The sequence below is a fragment of the Engraulis encrasicolus genome, chromosome 6 (genome assembly GCF_034702125.1).
Source record: "Engraulis encrasicolus isolate BLACKSEA-1 chromosome 6, IST_EnEncr_1.0, whole genome shotgun sequence".
Taxonomy (NCBI): domain Eukaryota; kingdom Metazoa; phylum Chordata; class Actinopteri; order Clupeiformes; family Engraulidae; genus Engraulis; species Engraulis encrasicolus.
In genome coordinates, this window is record NC_085862.1 from 48778907 (window position 1) to 48802577 (window position 23671).

Consider the following 23671-nt stretch of genomic DNA (forward strand, 5'->3'; position numbering starts at 1 on the left):
CCCGGCCCGGGTCCTTTGCCGGTCCTTCCCTGTCTCTCTCTCCTCACTCACTTCCTGTCACTCTCTTCACTATGCGATCACATATGAAGTCAAAATGACCCAAAAATATATTTTAAAAAAACACAAAAAGAGTACATTGTGTGTGCCTTTATTTATTTTCCATAATGCTTCTTTGGCCATGTATTTGTATTTACCTTACACAACAACATGGACTTTGGCACCAATGCATTTCTGCCTGCCACAACATACGGTACAGCAATACTTACAAGTGTAATATGACTCGATGTTTCATATGATGTCTGAAATACGAGAAACTACATTCAAGGTAACATTTTTGTTGATGTCGCTCGCCCAGAAACCACAAACTGTCTACTGTGTCAACAGTCTGCAAGCCTACACAAACTCCACAGTGTCGTGTGAAAACAAGCTAATATTGTTACCGCTCTCTCTCCCTCTTTCGGTCTATCTCTATCTCTATGGATATAAGCCAGATCCTCTGCACAATAATTAGTTAAAAAAACATTCATAAACAGTCCTAAAACGGATTAATTCTTCACCTTTCCGGCTCTTGTTCCATTCACAACAACAGTAAATTCTCCTTGGTCCAACTGGACATTTATTTGAAAGTGTATGGCTTAGCCACCCCAGCCACTCCAGCCAGCCCAGCTATCCCAGGACAGGGTTGGTTTTCCGCTAAAGAGGAAGTCACCTGAGCCAGTCTGCCATAATTACCTCCACAGTTCAGCGGCGGGGTCTAATTTCCTCACCTCCACCGACTATTTCGGGCAGTGTGTGCCCGCATGATTGATGGTTTATAAAACCATTTTTACAGTTCTGACATTTCTGTGAAACAAGCAAGGGGGGGCTGAACTTTCCATCTGCTGTACATTACAGAGCACCACCCGCCTCCCTGTCCATGCGTCCACCCCATCCAGCGCCCACCCACCCTCTTCCCTCTTTCTCCAAAGACCTCCAGCGTCCTTGAACAAGGGCACTGAGCTTTGATCACGGCCCTTTAGGGAAAGGCCAGGAACCGAAAAGATTAATGCTTTCCCAGGGCACATCCCCGACACCACCTCGCTCGCAGTGCACCTTAACCACTATCAACAGCTTATTGTCGATGCAGGTAGTGTACCCCCACTGCTTACAAGCGCAACTGTCATACAATGTCATATTTCCAGTGCTCCAAACACATGCCAAGCGGTGACCTCGGTGCCAAGCCCTCTGCACGCCCCCTTGCCTCCTGCAGCAGCCGCGTGGTTAAAAGGGTGGAAACACATGAGAGGGAGAAACGGAAGGAAAGGTAATGCTGAGTTGACCTACTGTACCTCCATGCACAGTCTATAAAGCCTGTTTTTCACTTTGAAGGATGGTTAAATCATGTACCAAGACTTAAAGAGGGGGTGGACACAAAAGTGGAGAGGGGTAGAAAGCTAATGCTGACTTGAGCTACTGTATGTACCTCTGTGCTCTCTACAAAGCTTGTTTTCCACCTTGAAGGATGTTGAAAACATGTCCATAGAAATTGCATTATCCAGGCGCAAAGCACCTTGGTACTGGCAAAATACTGACAGGCAGGAGACAGAGTTGAGAAGAAGCGTACGGGCCTGTTATTAGTTCTTACAGCCATGAAGCCATCACATTTAAGAATTCATTCTGTAAACTGCAGGCTACTCAAACAACTACAGGCCCATACAGTAGCTTGTAAATTAAAATATAAAAGGACAGTATACAATAAAATGTACATTTTACAATTGTCATTAATAACAGGCTTCTGACATTTCTCTTCCCTGGATCGCTCACACAGATCATGATTGTGCCACTCCGTCTTTGTTTTAAGGTCAATGCCTCTAATTTGCACCATGACTTAAGTGGTAAACCAATTACACGGCTGAGCAGAGTGGGTGTGCGACAAGCTAACTCCAGTGCAAAGGGTTCAATACAAAACTCATTTACCAGGTTTTTGACTAAAATTAGACTGTCCTGTCCATCCGTCTTGTGTGAGAGACAAACAAATAGGTGATGCCACCACTGAGGGCTTTCACAACAATTAGCCTTTGCTAAGACACTGTCATAGTCTTTGTTGTTGAAAAGGATTGTGTTTCCCATTGGGATAAAAAGCCAAACAATAGCCAAAAAGCTAAACCGCTTTATCAAAAAGTAGGCTTATAGCTGTAGCCCTATATAGTAGGCTATAGCTGTTTTTTTCAAGCATCACAAACACATACTGCACTGATATAGGTATAAAAACTTAGTGGTATAGTTGAAAAACAATGCAAGTCAAATCAAATGTGAAGATCCTTTTACAGTTGTATTTTGTTTTTTATGTTGACCGCTACATTTCTGCTACTGCGGTGTAAACACTTTTAGTTTTATTTTGTCTTTCTTGCTTCCACAGTGAGAGAACATGCTAGTGTGCTTTAGACTTTCATGCTTTTATGCAGAGAGTAGCCTCTCAATGCCAAATTACAATGACTCCAGTGCTGTGGAGTTTATCCTTCAGTGTTCACTGGACTGTAAAGGTTCGACACACATAAGAATAAATTACCTCTTTTGCAAACCGTGCCCTTAGCAAAAACATGCAGGACATGAGAAAACACTGGGGCTGCATTGCACACGGCACAGTGAATGCCAAGTCATTTCAACAACACAAAAGAAGGCTATGTTTTTTTCTCACCATCCTCTAGAAAACTATTTGCCCATGCATTTTAAACTCCTTCATATATGTAATTCCGATATGGCTCTTGAATAACAAGACCCTGACAGCCTTTCAACTTCCACTCGTTTCTGTGAATTACATGGGACAAGATCTAAGCTGTCTGGTATGTTGAACATGTAGGCACTATTCACACATAAATGAAACTCAAGACAGCTCCTTTTTTGACCGCATGTTCTGCATAATAATTATGTTAATCTAACCCCATATTGAGTATCATGGGCAATACTCATGTCTCCATGTTCACAGACATATTCAGTTTCAAGCCACCTATTTTACTTGCCATTGTAAAAATAAAGGCTGTTTTATTGTTTAGGCACTTTGTACCTGCTAGTGATGTTGGCTATTTTTATGTCCTCGTTTGAAAGTCGCTTTGGTTATAAAGCGTCTGCCAAATGCAATGTAATGTAATGTAATGTAATATTCACATTCAAGAAGAAATGTTTACAAATCACCACCTTTACAAATCTTGATTTTATCAATAAAAATTCTGAGGGTGACGTGGCTCAGTGGGCTAGTGCACTGTACCATTACGCGAGGGGTCTGGGTTCAATTCCAGCCTGAGGTTGTCTCCCGATCACTCCATATCTCTCTCTCCCCACTCATTTCACGTCTGTCTCACTGCCCTATCTGAATAATAAAGGTAAAAGCGTTCTTCTGATTTCATAAGAGTTCTTCTGATGTACAATGTAAAATGCTGTTTTTTTGTGTGTAGATTGTGGAAAAGAATATCCTTGACTCAGTTAAAAGCATTTTTCCCCCTGTAGCTCCACTGGTTTTCATCTTCCATATTCCTGCTGATGTTGAAAAGTCATTTTTACAGCACGTTTTGTGACTTACCGCAAAATGGCAATTCACATTCCTAGGTGTGCTCTAGTCTGAAAGTCTCTGTAGGCAGTTTTCATTACCTAACCATTGAAACGAATTCGAGACGATTAGTCTAATGAATTGCTGAGAGGGGACCATTCGAACAAAACGTTGGACCATTAGTAGAAGGCATGGGGCGTTTCGTGCAGTACCTGAGGATTTTTCGTAGAAGACCTAAGGACGTTACGTTCAACCCATGCAGACCTTTCGTGTAACTGGGCAGATGTTTAGTTTAGTCTGCCTATTTTATTAGCCTATTATTTTTTATATTTTATCAAACTTGTGTGCCTACCACCACAATGCAATGAAAACAAAAATCGAACCATGTAGAAAGTGCGTGCGTGTGTCTCTATTTTTTTAAAATTAATTATTAATTTTAGTTCAGGCTGCTTTTTTATCATTAGGCCTATTTTATAGCCTATTTTATATATACTATATTGTAACGGACTGCCTCTGCCTCCTCCGGAGTGAGATAACAGCGTTACCCCCTGTGAACTACACGTGCAGCCTATACAATGGAGTTAATTTCAAATGGCGGGTGAGACTGTCAGGAAGCAACAAGCCGAGAGAGCAAGAGAGAGGGAACCATGAAGTGTGCGCCGAGAAGATCACCATTCGCAAGAATCGCTAAAGCCAGACATTGATGTGAGCTGTTCCAAATTGAGAGGGTTTTTGCAAAAGTGCACTACTAAACGTAAGAAAAGATAGGCCTATTCGTTGTGTTGATATGAATTATTTCTAATGTGTTGGTCACTGATTTTTATTCATTTTTGGAAAGGTAACGGCAGTCTTGCTGCCTGGCTGGCGCCCATCTCATAACTACAGTCGTTTGCACCATTACAATATCAACGAAATGTTTTAAAATGTACGACATCAATTTAAAGGTAGGCCTAAGGGATAATGTATTGTCCACACATGACTATAAGAAAATGTTTCCCTACGGGGCGAATAACACCCCCGACGCCGAAGGCGGAGTGCTGTTATCTCTGAAGGGAAATGTATTTTCCGTAGTCACGTGTGGACAATACATTATCCCGCTTATCCCGCCTTTACCAACATTATAAAGCATACATAGTTAACCATAGTTTATAGCGTGCGCAAAGAAAGATAGTTCGTGGAACGCTCATAATTTAAACAGGTTAACAAGCAACATGTTACTTGTTACAAGCAACATCTAACTTGTTACAGCCACATTGCGCTTCAAACTGTTTGCAGGCTGCCTCGTTCACCGCGCGATATCTACTAAACTCGGGTTCATAACATGATAATTTCTATCTAATCGGCACAGTATTCTAGAAAAAAGCATAGACAACCCAAACACTGATGTGCGCCCTGACTATCATCATTAGCCTATCGACCCTGATACAAGCAGAGCCTATCAAAGGGCGTTGAACACAATGGCTATGGACCTTTTCAGTAGGCTATGGTTGGGGAAGTAGGACCTGCGTCGTGATTCACCGTTGGTGTTTGTAGCCTATCAGCACGCCAAAAGTTACCTCACTAACGTTAATGATGTTCTTTGCTGAGTAACCTAGCCAAATATATCCAGATGATCGTGAATTATGCAAAATAAAGTCTGCCAACATGTATTGCCATTCTAGGAGCGATAAGGAGAATGCCGCACAGGCGCGGAGAAAGGGCTCCTTTGACACAGAGAATGCTCTGTGTGGCTGCGCGCATGCAGTGTTTAGTTTGCAGGTTTCAGGCAAATAATGGTGATCGATACTAGCCTGGTCCTGACCATCCCATAATACTACCATTTCATTTCGTATTTATGGTCTGGCATTTGTTTGCTCTGAAGCGATTGTAGAAAGCAGGAAGTTTGCACTCAGTTATAGTTTGAAATTATTGGACACCTCTCACCCAATCGCTGGCAGTTACTCAACAACAACATAGCGCAGACCAATGGCTCTGGCGCAGATGTGTACGTCATTGTCACGAGCGTTCTCCCCCTTTCGTCCCCACGTGGGGGGCGTATTCGATTATTGGCTGTTTTCTGGGGGGGCGTTGCAATCAAAATTCTACTGCTGCAAGCACTCCACAGAGAAGCACGGCCAGACTACAGTAGTGGAGCCAATCCTTTGGCGGAAGTACGTAGGATGGCTCGCGAGGCTAGATCGATACGCCCTAGGTCCATAAGACTAACAGTAAAACAGGGACAATGACAAAAGGGATGAATTGCTTGAGGAAATCAAAAGGGACAGAGCGAAGTTATGACAACAAATTGACGTGCACCATTATGCACGGCTACATGTAGTTATGATGGGTTAACCACTCAGTTACCGATAATAATATGTATGATAAAGATGACTTCAGCGCAGGATATCAGAAATAAACAAGACAGCGCAGATGGCTTTTAATTTTTAACATGGCCACATTATGCGTCAATACGCCAATGCGTATTAGGCTATTTATCATGAAACCTCAAATCGGAAGTAGCCTTATCTTGTACCCAGCACTTTTCAAACCTTACTCGGGTTTATGGTAATTGTCCGGGCCAGCACTTTTGAAATCAAACGGACGCCCTTGCCTGCATGACATGTCATTTGCATGATAAGAGCACGGACGATCATGGACATACGATGGTACACACATAGCCACACACGCACACAACACGGTTCAGTTCAACGTTTATTGACCAGCAAGGAGCAGCGCAGTACCAGCTGATTTGCTCTGGAATCTCGAAATGAAAACTGACTTTTCTTGGGAAAAGTGTTGCAAGAACATTGAACTCATTTAGTAGGCCTATCATTGTGCCAAGCGTGTGTCGCAATATTGTACTGGGGATATGTGTTGGGGAGGGCATTAACATTAAGCCTATGACAAAAAACATTATCGGGGATGATTGAGGATAAATCTTACACGTTTCCTTATTAATGGAAAATTAATTCCATGCTAATTCCAAGTATTCAAGAACCTAAACAATATGTAATTGCTCCACAGTTCAAGGGTTAGGCTATGGATATTGACACCTTTCCTCCGCGATCGCGGATAGCCCCCACCTTTGCGCTTCTCATCTGGCTGTCACGATATGGAACGGGAAGAGACAGTTCAAGACAAGCGGCATGACTGCAATTGTCAATACAGTAGCCTAAAAAACTGTTAACTGTTCAGCGGTGTGTAGTCAAATTATCACAGCGGTGGTAGATGATTTTATGAAGACCTGGAGGACAAAAACCAACAGACACAATTGCTGAGTGTGTATGCAGTATTTGTAACGAATGATTCTCCTGCCAGGATAGCGTTGGACTACAGAATAACCCATTTACATGTTGAATGTTGAGAGGAGGCATTTTGAGTCGAAGACCTATTCACGAGGATATCATAGCTACCTTTCCTTGTCAATGTCCCATGCACTACAAAATATTCCAGAACCTCATCTGCGAAAGCTTTTTTTAATGCGGTAGGCCTACACTTCAAGCTTCACAAAACCCACTGGTTAACAGCAGGTTTTACGCACACATTTCGAAGCGGTTAATCACAGATGCTGCTCTCTTCCTTGCTCTCCCTTGCACCCCAACGTACACTGGGTTTAATACACCCTGCAATACTGGCAAACTATTATTCAATTACCATTTAATTTGTTCATGCAAAGACGCGGCGGAGAGAGAACGCGCTCCTGTGCAGTGTTAACGTAGCGATTTAACGTCTCTCTCTCTCTCTCTCTCTCTCTCTCTCTCTCTCTCTCTCTCTCTCTCTCTCTCTCTCTCTCTCTCTCTCTCTCTCTCTCTCTCTCTACTGTAGCCATGGGCTTAACACAGGGGTTCTGTAATGTTTTCAACACTGTTAGGACCTATATTGTTTTCTGGCTAATGGAACTATTTGTTGTCATTCAGAATCAGAAACATCAAAGTGTCGGGAGACAGCTTTCTCTTGTTGCTGGTGCTTCGCATCTAAAAAGTTACCGGAAAGTCAGAAAACTCGCTGCATGACAATGTGCTCAATGGTCAATAGCCTACTTCTAGATGCACTATAGTCTATAGCCTAGACGCGCGATGCTCTGATTCAAAGCGAGCACAAGGGTCAATAGCCTACTTCTAGACACATTAAACCGCACTGCTTTGATTCAAAGCGAGCAGGAGGCATTTTGAAAAGTCGAAGACCTATTCACGAGGATACATAGCTACCTTTCCTTGTCAATGTCCCATGCACTACAAAATATTCCAGAACCTCATCTGCGATAGGCTAAACACAATTTATCCAACAAGCTTGTGGATAATATTGCCACCTTTCCCCTCTCCTGCGGTAGCCAGTTGCCTTCCCAGAAGAAGCAATCTGAATCGGAAAGAGAGCGCGCTGTTCAAGACCCGCGGCAAGACTGCAATTGTCATCTGGTTCGTGGTGTCAACCTTCAGCCAAAACGGTGACAGACCCTTTTTTTTATAAGATAGACCTACCTTATTCGCAGCAGCCAAAATCAGTCAGACAATAAGTGCTTAACGAGTAGGCCTAGTGCAGGGTAGCGAATGCTCTTCTATCAGGGTAAAGTTTGCAATTGGAGAGGGGTGATTGAAGGGCTAAATTAAGTCCGAAATCAAAATGATAAAAAAAATACGGTCGATTTATTTACAATACCCTACATGACAGAAAGAAAACGTGTAGGGGGTCAACTGAAAATACCCATAAACTGAGGACTATAGGCAACGTCAAAGTAAAATACAAACACAAAATCAAACAAAGCTTTTTTTTAATGCGGTACGCTTCAAGCTTCACAAAATCCACTGGTTAACAGCAGGTTTTACGCACACATTTCGAAGCGGTTAATCACAGATGCTGCTCTCTTCCTTGCTCTCCCTTGCACCCCAACGTACACTGGGTTTAATACACCCTGCAATACTGGCAAACTATTATTCAATTACCATTTCATTTGTTCATGCAAAGACGCGGCGGAGAGAGAACGCGCTCCTGTGCAGTGTTAACATAGCGATTTAACTTCTCTCTCTCTCTCTCTCTCTCTCTCTCTCTCTCTCTCTCTCTCTCTCTCTCTCTCTCTCTCTCTCTCTCTCTCTCTCTCTCTAGCCATGGGCTTAACACAGGTGCATGGGTTCTGTAATGTTTTCAACACTATTAGGACATATATTGTTTTCTGGCTCATGCGCGAACTATTTGTTGTCATTCAGAATCAGAAACATCAAAGTGTCGGGAGACAGCTTTCTCTTGTTGCTGGTGCTTCGCATCTAAAAAGTTACCGGAAAGTCAGAAAACTCGCTGCATGAAAATGTGCTCAATGGTCAATAGCCTACTTCTAGATGCACTATAGTCTATAGCCTAGACGCGCGCTGCTCTGATTCAAAGCGAGCACAAGGGTCAATAGCCTACTTCTAGACACATTAAACCGCACTGCTTTGATTCAAAGCGAGCAGGCTGTGCTTGGTCCCGCCTCTCTGCCCGCAGATGGGAGTAAAGTAACGGCGTAAAAGTGAAAAAAAGCTTCTCAAATATTGTCTAGATAATTGTCAAAAAATGTAAGGGCGTAAACGTAAATTGTCAAAAAATGTAACGACGTGAAAAAAAAAGCTTCTCAAATATTGTCTAGATAATTGTCAAAAAATGTAAGGGCGTAAACGTAGCCTAAATTGTCAAAAAATGTAACGACCTAAACGTTAAAAAACCAACAACATAGCCCTACCAGTTAAAATGAGTAAGTACATTTTATTTATAGATTTACATGTTTAAATCAACAAAAAACAAAACTTAACAGCTGATTTACATATTTAAATAAACAAAACCCTTAAAATGAGCATTAAAAAAGCTGATTTACATTTCTAATATAGGCAGGCTGAAGAAAATCCGTTAAAATGAGCATTAAAAAAGCTGATTTACATTTCTAATATAGGCAGGCTGAAGGGACGTTTAGTTGAAACCTAAGGGTCTTTAGTTCAATTTTAAGGACCTTTCGTAGGCTTTTGCGGTAGACGGAACGTCCTCGACGAAAGATCCCCTGCCTTATACGAATGGTCCAACGTTTTGTTCGAATGGTCCCCTCTCAAGAATCCATTCGACGAAAAGACCTGTACCCATTGAAACATATGCCTGCTGTTTCTTTTCAATCAGACTTTGGTCACATTTAAACATGGACTGTAACTTTGCTTATCCCACTTCAATAGTAGTTAGAAGTAGAGCAGAGAAAAGACACATTTTGACTCCAAAAGACAATTGAGGACAGATTTACAAGCAGTGATTGCAGTATCAAGTTGAGTTCTTTCAGGGTTTGATGCCATGTACTGTGGAAGACTATAGAAGAACAGTTCACACGTTGCTCCCATATCATCCTCAAACTGGCAATGAAAGTCGCCAATCAGTGTCAAGAGCCTAAATGTCATACTGCAATATTGAAAAATATATATATTGAAAATCCTGCCTCCATCTAAACATCATCTTCTGAGAGATGTTTTTACAAATCGTCTGACACATTATAATTCCAAACAAAACAATATTCTTTACATGTCACATCACAGAACGAGGATCAGCTCCCTGTTAAACCATTCTTTTTTAAAAAGAAATCTGCTTCATTTTAACATTGCGGTTTGCTGGCCTCAAACCTCACAGGCTGCCCGTCAGTGGGCAACCCCACTGAAATGAAAGGATGGGGAGAGAAACAGTAGAGAAGAATGACCTCCCACCACCATGGCAACCTCCCTGGGTGGTGAGCTGAATTAAATTTAGATTAGACTACACGGTTGACCTGGTCACTTTCAAAACCACAGAAGCCGATGGGGAAGCTCTGATAAAGGATCAAAGAGGTGGAGGAGGGAAAGGGGGGGTTGTAAATGAGTGTGTGTACCACTGACTTATGGTGTGTACTGTATGTGTGCACATATACAGTACGACTCCATAAGTGGTGCGCTGTGGATGAATGTGAGAGGGAATGCGTGTACAGTAAAGAGTATGCATGTGTATCATCACAACCTCTGCCTCTCCTTTTCCAATTTCAATTGAATTGCCGGGTACCTGTTGCCAGTTGTAACCGTGCCAAACGGTGGCAGTGAACAGGGCACGACCCCACACTACAGGGGCAGCCAACTGTGCTGGTTTAATATGGTATTATTTAGGGTCCAGAGCCAAGTGCCGGAGGAAGACAAGACTAGAGCCTTGTCATGGCTTTTAAGTATATGGTATTTGTGCTACTACAGGCAGAGAGACAAGAAAGCTACCACACACTATTCACAAGTAAACACTGCACATGTGAACAGTGTGTGGGAGTGTTCTTGTCTCTAATGTTGGTGACCCAGGGGTTCCCCTCTACACCTGACCAAAGGAGGTGTGCAAGAACTCTACATAAAAGTAAAGACATGCCTGCCTGCTACCAACTATCTGCCTACCAGCATGCTGGTGTCTAATGTAAAGTTAAGTAAAGGGATATCCCCCCATCATTTCTGTGATTAAAATGTGAAAATGCTCTGTGACATCTCTGAGAAAATACCGTCTGAATTCTTTCGCATTTGCAATTCCAATTAGTTCATCTTTCCCTCGCCTCCATTTACACCTGTCATTGAATTATTACATCCATTTAACGGGGTGACAACGCGGTGATGTCAACTTTTGCTGTACACCTGACCAGATCCATAAAATGAAGTAGGATGAGGCCTTAGCTTTTTCAAGTCTCTGCTCCATTCAGAATGTGACTTAATGTACATCCTTGAACTGCCATGGCGCATTCACAAGAAAGTGCTGCACAGCAGCAACCTTGAGCTTTGACTTCAATATCAAGGCGCTTCCTTCTTATTCAAGGTAGGCATCTGTAGCCTACCTCATCTAAAACGTGTCTGCAGGCAGTTGCGTCACGGTGCTCAAAAGAATGGGATTTTCATACTGACAGTGACCTTGAAGTTTGACATTGAAAATCTATTAAGAGTAACCTTGAGAGCCACTGAACAAACCGATGCCCTTGATGACCCAAATTTGCTCCTTAATGACATCACATTCACAGGATCAGGACAGACATGCCTGGAAATAACGCCTTTAGGACAGAGGTGGAAAAATACAAAGAAATTCTACATTTCAGTCACCAAAAGTAAATCATTTAATAGTACAGAATGAGTTTGATTTCAAGTTTCTCAGATTTCAGGACACTAATAGTCCGATTACAGTTTTATACAGGGATTGTCAAATAATAATTCTAATTCCCCACTAAATGATGCATAAAAACATTTATACATCGATGTGTAAAAAAAGTGTCCATATCTTTCTTTATGTAAGTATGCACAATAAATACAGTAGTTTCAGTATGTGATGCCGTCGCCATGATAGGCTTCGAGAGTATGGACATCAGCTTTAAAAAGCAGTCTAAATTATACATTGACACTTCAGTGTAGAAAGCACCCTTACCATAAAAATTGTTCCTATATCTGTAGGGATGAAGAGTGTAAATATGATCAGGACAGATCAAGAAAAGTGGAGGGTGCATAAGAAATGTGAGGCACTATGCCAAAAACTATTTTATATCTTAACTTCAGGAGCGGAACAAATTACATTGTCACATATTTATGGCGCATAAACTCTGAATGCTAAAAGGGTCCACACACAGCCAGGTGCTGGAGAAAGATAAGACTAGGGTCTTGTCATGACTTTTACGACTTCCTACATAAGGGAGAAGACCTATAAAGCCTATACATTTTTTTCAGCACAACTGTCAATCAATTCCTTTTCATATGTGGATGGTTTGGCTTTGGACTGGGAGAGGAGCTTGTCATTTCAGTGACCGTCAAAGGGAAGACTTAAAGGGGGGAAGACAGAATGACACTTTGTTGACAGCCACCTGAGGAACTGGGTCACAGGTCAGGGAACCTCACCTGGGAGAAGGCGTCACCTTTACCTCGAAAATGAATCTGTGACATGATTCCGTTCCCCCAGTAGTGCTCGTGGGTGCACGGAAAACAAAACCGCAGACAGAAAATGAAACCCGAGAAGGGGGGGGAGACAAACAGCTGAGGTTACCACGATCAGGTGAGCTAGAGTGTAACTGGGCTGCTTTAAGGAGCTACGATCAGCTGCTACACCTCATTTAACCTAATCTCATTAGTTACTAATGTACTGTACATGTAAACACATGCAATACTGTGTACCCACATTGTACAAGTACATATACATCTTACATTTTTACACTAACCCTAACCGTTAAGCTATGGTCCATTGTAAGTACCGGTATATCTGCTACATATTAAATGAAGATTTGTTACTGTACACTGTACGTAATTAATGAGAAAGTTAAATTATTCTTAAAATCATGTGAACACAGAGGGATATGTTGGCAAAAGTAGTTTGTTGTCTACAATATTGCCACCAAATAATTTTTTTACAAAACAATCAGAATGACATAACACATTACAAATTAATTCTCATTTTCTGAGGTATCTCTGACCGCTATGCAAAAGACCAAGGCATAAAGGGCTGTACACACAGATCGCTGCTATTTACTAGCTTCTCGCTTGCTCGCCTACTTGCCTCTCTTTCATGGAACGTTCGCTGAAAGTTCCCGCGGCTTTAACTGCCAATGAACAGGCGAGAAGTAACAAACTCTGCCTTCCAATTGGTTACTCGCTTACTGGCCTCGCTCGAAGATAAAATATTTTCAACTCGGGATCCGCCCACATCGCATCGCTTGTACAGTACTCGCCTGCTAGACTCGCAGGAACACACTGCCATTCTATTGAGTTCATTCGCTGAGCGAGTAACTACAGCGACGTGTGTGTACGGCCCTTAAGACTATGACAGGGTAGAGGCACAGTCTTAATGATGGTGGTCACTCCATCAAAGTGCACCATAGAGGGCACAGAAGAAAGCCAGGTGACATTTTATGACTCATGGTCTGGGAAGGAAATGATCCAGCTTTACTTCTGACATTTTCCCTTTCACTGACGGGAAATATCGAAGGAATTTAAATATTAGTCTGTCACAGGAGAAAGGACGTCCAAGTGAATCCACGGCAATTATCTAAAATAGGCCAATTTCTTGTACATACCTGTAGGTAGATCCATTTATACTACGCACTGCTTTCAACTAAGTCATCATAGAACATTATCTAAAAAATACCAGAAAGTATGGCAACAGTGACAACAATGAGCTCAGCCTTGTGTCTTCTCTGCCTTGGCGTCAGTAGCCAACACAACAATGTAACTTAATAACATTTGAAAATGATGACTTTTCCACATTACAAAAAAGCAACACAAAAATCACAATGGTAATATTTCACACCTGCAAATAAGCACCTTGCCAAGGACAATCCTCATTAGTGCACAGACAGGGATGGCTCACCACTTGCTGTAATAGGTGTGTGTGTGTGTGTGTGTGTGTGTGTGTGTGTGTGTGTGTGTGTGTGTGTGTGTGTGTGTGTGTGTGTGTGTGTGTGTGTGTGTGTGTGTGTGTGTGTGTGTGTGTGTGTGTGTGTGTGTGTTCTGGTGAGAGGCTCATTACCACCAAGGAGACAGTAGCAATGGGCTCTGCTAGAGGGCATACTCCTCTTGTTTTTCTCTCTCTCTCACACACACACACACACACACACACACACACACACACACACACACACACACACACACACACACACACACACACACACACACACACACACACACACACACACACACACACACACACACACACACACACACACAAACACACACACACACACACCGGGAGCTGTGAGTCCCTGTCTAACAATGGAGCAAATGAACACTCTCTTTCCCAGACCATACGCCACACCTCAGTGCGTGTGCCCTTCAAGAGCAATGGGTAAAAATGCATTTAAAAGGAGCATGCATGTGGTCTTCAGAGAAAATGGAGTGAAATGACCCACATTCGAAACCAGAGACTGATTTCACATGCGGGCCAACGAAATAAATAATGAATAGATCGTCTCGAATCGGTTCCATTCTTTTATCAAGATACTGCCTTCTCTTCCTCCTCTCTCTCTCTCTCTGCTTCTCCCTCTTTCCCTCTTTCTCTCTTTTTTTCAAAAAATCAGTGGTCTGTGTGGTCTTCAAGCTAAAAGCTACCATCTTAAGAGCCCCTTATATTTCTCTGCTTCTCTTGAGACGCCGCATGGGTTGAGGTTAAAGGGTATTGTTCAGTCTAGCATGATATTTCCTGCCACAAAATAGGAATGAAAAATCCACACGCTGTAAATTATTCATACTGGTGGGCTCTTAGAATCAATCAGTCAATGGAAAAAGGCACAAGTTTTAAAAAAGATCCTGTGCGTGTGAACCCACACAGAGAGTGAGTGAGAGAGAAAGAGTGAGAGAGAGAGAGAGAGAGAGAGAGAGAGAGAGAGAGAGAGAGAGAGAGAGAGAGAGAGAGAGAGAGAGAGAGAGAGAGAGAAAGAGAGATGCATTCCTTGACTTCCTCTCCAGTGCCTTCATCTTTTTCTTGGAGCGGAGCCCCAGAGATGTTTGAAAATATTTTGCCATGGATGACTCTTTTGTTTCACAGTGTGCTGTACACTGTGGCTCTCAGAGCATAACCCTGCACCATGTCATCTATGCAAAGACAAGATGATGCTAAATAAAGCTACTACAGTTGCACAAGCCAGCTGATGGGAGAGTGACCTTACTGCCATTAACCAGCGGTGGGTTTTTTTTTGTTTCAAATCTGAAAATGTGAGTTTTTTATATACATACGTATATATATTTTTTTAACGAAGTAAGAAGTAACAAACCTAACTCCAATGATAATTGCCATGACCCGAGTAATGTTAACATGATTGGATTACTTTTGTAATCACTCCTGTTTTGTTTAAGCTAATCACAAACGAGCGCTCTCTTGATCCATGAAATATGTATTGCGTAAGGCAGGAATAGAGAGACAGATGTGTCTGATGCCTTGCCTACCCCTCGCTAAGCCCTAATTAATGACAATAATCACATGGTGGAACTCTAGTGTTTACAAGGAGTGCTAGTTGACAACAAGGTCCTCCTTGCTGAATTATTACAGTGGGGCCAGTGATGTCAAAAAAGAAATGTAATTATGAATCTTGTCAAGAAATCTGTCAGGGTGGATAATTGCATGTTGTGAGTGAGGGGCTTTTGTTAAGGTATGTCGCCATAGTTGAAGGACACATGGCAGGAAGTAATGAAATGCAATGCTGCCAGGATCAATTGAAGGGAAAACCTACAGACGGTGGGAAACCTGCATGCATTGTCTCATATATGGTATTTGTCAAATTGCTTTTAAGCAATGTTGAAGTCAAAAACATTTTTTGAAATACAGCAAAACGTTTTAAGGACAGCACTTGAACAATTTATAATCAATTAACTAACTTTGTTTCAGAAATGTAAGTTAACCCTGCACTGCCTCAATTAGATATCCCCATTCACCTAAGAACCTCCACAAATGTTCAGAAATAGACCTTCTCAGCACAACAGAAGGGCAAAGAAATCTAAATATTTTTGGCCTTGTTCCTTGAAATGAGGAAGTCAATGTCAAAGTAAGACTAAGTGTAGATATGAGGGTCACCTCACCTCACCTCACGTCACGTCACCCATCCTCCTGCCACAGTGTTGATCCGCTTCAATACTACACTTCTCATTAAGACCCTTTGTTAAGTTCATGTTGGCCATGTTTGTTCTGTTTAATTGCAGCTGTGTGCAAAATCTCTTAAGATTGAATACCTGTCAGTACAATATCTACAAATGCTTGGAAGTATGCCACCGGGCAGCAACGTCAACGTAAAACAGTTGTCAGTCTTAAGCTGCATAGCCAAACTATGTTTATGATTGAGTGTTACATAGACATTTGAAAAAACACCTAAAATTATGATGCTCACTATTTCTCAAAAATAGAGTGCACATACTACACATACCTGTACACATATTCACAACATCACCCTTACGACTTTTGTTTGAGTAGACTGTATCGAATGCCTATGGGACAAACCGACTGATGAGTATTTAACAGGCCTAATTGCGAATAGCAACTCTTGTGTGAGATAAGTGAACTTTTATTACAGTACATACAGTTCAACACATGCAATCTGGCAGTCAACAGAGTGAAACCAATGGTGAGAGCTTTTGAATGGACATGCATCAGCAATCAGAATGTATTTGTACAGGGTAAGCTTATAACACTACTAAAATATTGCTGAAACCAGATGGCAGTTAAGCCAGCACACTGAGGTTTCCCCCAAAATTGTGAATGAACGAACACACACATGAAGGAAGGTGGTACTGTTTTAGTTCAATTCCTAATCCAGGCACATACCAGTCATCTGTAGTCAGCAAAAATCCTTGATGCTTTTGTCATGAATGAGATTTGGGAGATTATTATGTTTTTATGTCTGTGTTATTATTATGTTATTATGTTATTATGTCTGTGGAGGATCAGTCTGACTAAATGGAAATTAGAGTATGTTCGCAGTCTGAGAGAAACTGAATCAAGTGCAAATGCTATTAATCCTAGTCGAACACACCTTTATAGCTTTTGCATTTCATACCTGCTTAAAAGAGACATTTTAAAAAATATCACTGGCTGGAGTGCAAACATGAGTAAAAATCAAATAGGAGAGACACACAGAGACATGATAGACATTCTCTAAGAGACAGCGTGGAGGAAAAAAAAGATAGAGATCTCTCTGTCTGTTTATGGGAGACAAACTGAATGCCTGAAAAAAGCTTTGGGCTGATTTATATGAAACTGGACCATACAGCTCTTCAAATATTTGTTTGGTTTTTGCCTTTAGAATCTCCCGGAACCTCCTTGCTGTTTCCCAGATTCAAACCTCGCTACCAACTTGACAAATCCATTATGGAACCATGGAGGTCTCATTCTTCCCTGAAAAACCAGACATGATACATTATTCTCTCTTGCACACACTTCCTCCTCTCTCTCATTCTCTCTCTAACTCTCTCTCTAACCTTCTCTCTCTCTCTCTCTCTCTCTCTCTCTCTCTCTCTCTCTCTCTCTGTCCCTCCCTCACCGTAGTCTCAGGGAGAAAAAAAATCATAAATAACTCAGGTGCTCGAGCTGACAGCTGAGAAGTGTAACGCTCCGGGTCCTCGCGAGGAGAATCCAGATTAGCCATCACACACACCGGCACAAGAATAGTTCACTCCCGCCTATTTTGAACTCGCAGCCAGCCATATCTCACACTGCGACTTCAAGAGTTGTCACGATAACTTCCCACTTCCTCAATGGCACTTTCTCTCCCCTGCATTTGATCCCGTAGCAGCCCAGCACAGCAGAAAATGCAGGGTGACATGGTGTGAATTAAAGCCTGTGTGTTCCATGCAAGCTGTTTCCGATGCTTTTTTTGCCACGCGGTGCGCTGTGTTCTAAACACACACAAAAATATGATCCCTAACTGGGACTGACGTGCAGTGTGAGGGAACAAAGCACAGCCAGGATAGTGAGTGAATGCGCACTGACTGAAAAATAAGGGTAAATAAATAAATAAATAAAAGGGGGAGAGAGAGAGAGAGAGAGAGAGAGAGAGAGAGAGAGAGAGAGAGAGAGAGAGAGAGAGAGAGAGAGAGAGAGAGAGAGAGAGAGAGAGAGAAAGAGAGTGTGTGAATGAATAAATAAGGCAAGGACTGACAGGTAGAAAATTGAGATTTCCATCTAACTCTCATAAAATTCTGATGCCAACCACTGAGCTTATAAAAGCCAATCTCTGCTTACTTCTTTCCCGAGCAAAATTACCTACCAAAAATGCAGCTGGATAGAAGAAGTGAGCAGGATAGACTGCAGTGAGGGGATTGGGGTGGGTTTCCAAGCTGTCACTCTCCCTCTCTCTCTCTCTCTCTCTCTCTCTCTCTCTCTCTCTCTCTCTCTCTCTCTCTCTCTCTCTCTCTCTCTCTCTCTCTCTCTCTCTCTCTCTTCTGTAATAAAAGAGTGTACAGGGACAGTATCCTGTGTAGCCTGTCCTGTCTAATACATTCGTTCGTAACAGCCAGGTGCTGATGAGCTAAGAGTCCTATAAGGTATCTGGCTGTCTTTGTGAAGCTGTCTGCAGAGAGGCTACTCATCAATGGTTCAATGATAATGAACAAGGTAATCTGTGCTGATAACAAAAGCCAGTCACAGTGATGTGCTGTGAGGGGCCAGCGTCTCAGAACTACAGCTGTAGCTATTGTGACTCAAAAAAGGAAGACCGCTGATCACATTTCAAAAGGGTTAAAAAAATGCTTGGACAAGAGTGAAGTGACAGAACTTCCTGAGAGGTTGATTTGATCTTTAAGGAAGAAAGAAAAACGAGCGAAGGTGGGCTCAACCTACACGACTATCGGCCCGATTCTCAGCTGAAAACTCTTCTCATGACAAGCGGTGGAATGCCTACGTAGGACCATTGCAAGCGATTGTCGGGCAAGTTTCTTTCATCATGTGCAACATTCTAAGATAGAATTTTGCCGGCTCAGAGTCGCAGACTGCAAATCGAAGATATCAAAAAATGGTTATATCTCAGAATGGAATGCTGGGTATTGTCTCGATGTTTACGATCAGAGATGAGATTGACAGTTGCGATTGTCTTTATGGGTGCAGCACAACCTGACATCAAAATCATAATAATAAAATAAATAATAAAAAAAAATGTGAAGGTTAATGTGATCTTTTAAAACTTTAAAAATGCCAATGACAGGCTACACAATAATGTCATGGCAACAATAGCATCGTTCTTTTCCTTGCTCATATAAACAAACAAAGACAGAAAATTACATGAAGAAACTGATCAAGCATTCACCTTTGGCCAGTGAGTCAATTGACGTTTTTTAGGGAGAGAAAAGCGAAATGCTCTTTGTCAATCTAACAAGTGTGGACAAGGTGACCTGGCATCTAAATACCGAAGCCGGGGAATATGTTCACCTTGGCCCCTATTGTCCACCTACGAGATTAGGCAGAGCTGAATTAATGAGCTATCTGTAAGGAATGCAAATACGAGGATCATGGCTTGCAACAGAACAAAACACAGAGCCTTTACCAGGGCCGAAGCTATAGGGAGGGCAAGCAGGGCATTTGCCCCTGGGCCCAGGGCACTCTTGCATTAGTGGTGGAAGCCCATTTGTTATCTTGTCAGGCCATATAGGGGGCCCGATAAGTGTTTTGCCCAGGGACCCTGTGTGCAATTGTTCCACCACTGGCCCTAACGCACAGCTGCACAAGGAGAGGTGAGGACAGGACAGAAGCTACAGCAAGACCCATTAAGCACTCCTTCCCTGAAAGTGTGTGTGTGTGTGTGTGTGTGTGTGTGTGTGTGTGTGTGTGTGTGTGTGTGTGTGTGTGTGTGTGTGTGTGTGTGTGTGTGTGTGTGTGTGTGTGTGTGTGTGTGTGTGTGTGTGTGCGTGTGTGTGTGTGTGCACCTGTGGGAATTGATGCATTGCTGTTGTTACACTTCATCTCTGTATTAGCGGTTATAATTGCGCAAATATTTAAATGAAAGGGTAGCCAGAAAATTCTGTGTACACGAAACATGGGCAAAAATTAAACAGGTGGCTAATGTGTATTTGTGTGTTCTTCATTGCACTATGACTGTTGAGGGAGAACTATTGCAGAACTCATTTGCCTTCTGAAGAATGTCAAATGACAAATGTGTGGTATTTACATAGTGACAGAATGGAAAGCAAACATCTCTCCCAACCGCAATGAAAAAGAAACTTGTGTTGACTCAATATCACATGTGCCTGAAAAAAACACTAAAAAGACAGTAGTCTGTAGAGAGAAAGAAAACGTTAACTGCCATAATGTCTAGCATTGTAAACACACAAAAAAAGACTCATGAGATTTGAGACGTATGGAAATCTACCAGCTGCAAGAATCTTTTCTTTACCATGCAAATAATTGTCTTACACCTTAAGTGATATTCCTCTTTAGGCACAGCAAAAAAAAAAAAAGCGGGGAAATGCAGAATGTAACCAGCGCAGGTGGTAACACAACCTGCCCGTCTCGCTTTATCTCGTTTTACATGTATTGTAACAAAAGCACACAGAGCAAAAAAAAAAAAATCCTAAGCCTGAAACGTAGCCTCCTGTCCCACACCCTGAGTTCAGGCATCATGCCTGAGGTCTTCCAACCCCTGTGTAAAAATGACAAGACAAGACTCATCCACCACATCCAGACCCAGACATGTCAAATACAGAAAGTGTGCCTTGACACACTGCCGTGCTGACACCAGGAGCAGAAAGCCCTCTGCACACCTTGTTGGAGAGCAAACAGACAGTGACAGCTATACAGTCACACATTAATGAGGAAGGAGGGAAACGTGAGGCAGTGGAAAGGTTTTCTTTTTTTTTACCTCTCTGGGACGGCTGTGTGTGGATGTCTCGAGTATCTCCCATTGTCGGATGCCCCGTACCGTGCCGTACGTCTCCCTAGTCAACTTAGCAAAAGAGTCAAAGACTCAGTACATTCCCATGCATTCAGGTTCTCCTTCTCCCTCTCCTTTGTGATTTCTCTCTCCCTCTCTCTCTCTCTCTCTCCCTCTCTCTCTCCCTCTCTCTCTCTCTCTCTCTCTCTCTCTTTCTCTCTCTGCCTGTCTCTACGGCTCAGCAGTAACACAAGAAGCCTCCGACTCATGTAAAGGAATTAGTACAAGCAGCTTCCTGGCTCACCTCCACTCAACTAACCTGTTCTCCCATTGATTGACATCACTTCCTCCTGTACCTGTTCCGTGTGCCTGTGTGAGAGTGTGCCTGGTGCACCTGTTGAAACTGGACACACAGGAAATGTGAGGTGCTTTTACTACGGCAGTTGGCTTCATTTTCTATAATTATACCAGATTATGTTTTACAACCAAGTGACTGTCGTGCATATTTCACTTGTACTACATACCTTAATTATCTTTACTTTACCATTAATAACATTTCCATTGTTTTTCAGCACAACAATACAAAAGTTTCACAATAGGCACCATAGGCACTCTATCTGCCCTCTCACTTTTACTGCAGGAGTCAACTTCATTTTCTTTTATTATTATACCAGGTTATGTTTTACAACCAAGTGCCTGTACTGCATATTTCACTTGTACATATCTTTATTATATTTACTTTACCATCATTTATATTGCTTTTCTGGAAAATAAAATCGTTTCACAATAGGCACCATAGCCACGCTGACTTTTCCAACAACTGCTGCATCGTGGCTATGAACTGTGTTAAACGGCATTCCATGAGGGGTTTGGTAATGCTGAGGTGGCAATGTGTGTGGCTGGACCATGTGCAGCCGAGACGGCTGTGGAACCCAAGGCTCTGCAGTGAGAATCGTGTGAATTGTGTGAGCAGCAGTACCACAGCCCTTACAACAGCAATACCACAGCCCTTACAATACATGATGCTGCACTTGTCACAGGATACTGAGAAGTGGCAAAGATTTCATCTTTCTTCATCTCCATCTCAATCTTTTCTCATGTCCTTATATGAATAAGGTTCCCACATACTTGTGAAGTTTCTGACATATATTGGACACTGTGTTGTATTTGTTGGTGCAAACAAAAATACTAAGCACAAAAGCGTATTTATTTGTATTTGTAGAAATATCTTCACGTCCCATTTTGTCATATTCAAGAGTGATCGTCCATTTTAAAACAGACCCGAATATACAACCAGCACCATCCAGTACAGGAACACATCCAGCATCATCACCGTCAACACACACACACACACACACACACACATACACATACACATACACACACACACACACATACACACACACACACACACACACACACACACACACACACACACACACACACACACACACACACACACACCTTTTTTTTTTTAATCGTGTTAGTGTTCAGGTGGAGGGAGTTGAAGGGGAAATATTCAAATACAAAAGGGTAGTTCACCTCTGGCAACCCTGAGCCTGAGATGCATTTGAAAGCAATATGTAAAAATGTTGAATACGCAGAATGCAAATCCTCCCCTCTTCCCTTGCGAATAAACATGTGAGAATGAGCCGTTTTAACAAGCAGAGGAGAATGGCGTGGTCCGTACCGTACAACCTCACATTATTAAGCACACAGACAGACACCCACAGCTTTCTTGAGAGGACTGAAGTTTGCACTTCATGGAACCTTTCCGTGACACAGAAAGGGGACTGGAGTTGCAGTCAGTGGTCTGTGTCAGCTGCATATGATGAATTTTGCACAGACTTTGAATGTGTTCCTGCATCTCTTATATAAAATACATGGTGAAAGCAGCACTCCTCTTGCACAGACTTGGCAAGCGATCATATAGGTGGTAATGGTGGTATTGTGGGGGTGGGAGGGTGGATTGAGGATGCAATAACTACCACCGTTACATCTTTGACCAGGTTCAAATCGGAGTTGATGTAAGTATAACTGTATTACTCTATTACGTCCAACGGCGAGTAAAACCACAACAAATTAGGTGATCTAACTGATTTACTGATAAGGATTACAGCATTTCACTGACAGCGAAAAAATACATTCTGTCCTTGTCAATTGTTCCTCTCCTTTTGTTCATATTCCCACCCCAACAACCCCATCCTGACACACTCACTCTCACCAACTAGGATCTTGAGGGTCACTGCATAGGTATGTGGTGGTCTCCTGTTACCGCCTGTATAGTTTCCCCCTGACAGTAGCCTGGAACTGATAACACCGCTTGGCTTCTTGACGGTGAGATCTATGTCTGATAATGTCCTAGCTCTGCTTTCTTCTCCCCGCCGTACAACTTCAACACTGTATAATACTTGTACACCGGCATGAAAAACTAATCAATGAAGACTAGAAGTCTTAGGTGGAAGCAGGGAAGCCAACAAGGGGGACAAATTGATCAGATGTCCTGGGCCCACTGAGAGAGGGGGCCCAGACTTAGGTCTTCATTTCTTCATTAGATTGTAGGGGGGGGGGGTGTCAGTGAGTGTTCAGAGTGAGACAGTGGCCTAAAGGGTTGAAACAACATGCTGACCTGTTTCATATACTGCATCACATATTTAATGTCATTATACGAAAATATTTTATTTTCAGACTATATGGTATAATTTTCCATAAAAAGTGGAGATATTAGCAACTGTGGAATATTCACATTTTCTTCAAAATGAATATGCAGAATGCAAAGATATTGCAAGACACATTGACGTGAAAAACAAAGGTAGTTAAAATTGTTATGTCCTGAAGTAATGCATTACATGTGAAGA

At 42.2% G+C, this 23671-nt stretch overlaps 1 protein-coding gene across 1 annotated transcript in view; it reads right to left on the reverse strand.

The window, feature by feature from the left end:
- LOC134451392 (inactive N-acetylated-alpha-linked acidic dipeptidase-like protein 2) overlaps positions 1 to 21003 on the reverse strand; it is a 303318-nt gene extending 282315 nt beyond the window's left edge. The window contains exon 1 of the mRNA XM_063201830.1: positions 20802 to 21003. Coding sequence (XP_063057900.1) covers positions 20802 to 20844 — 43 coding nt within the window. The 5' untranslated portion in view covers positions 20845 to 21003. The remainder of the gene's footprint in view (positions 1 to 20801) is intronic.
- Between the last annotated feature and the right edge of the window lie 2668 nt (positions 21004 to 23671).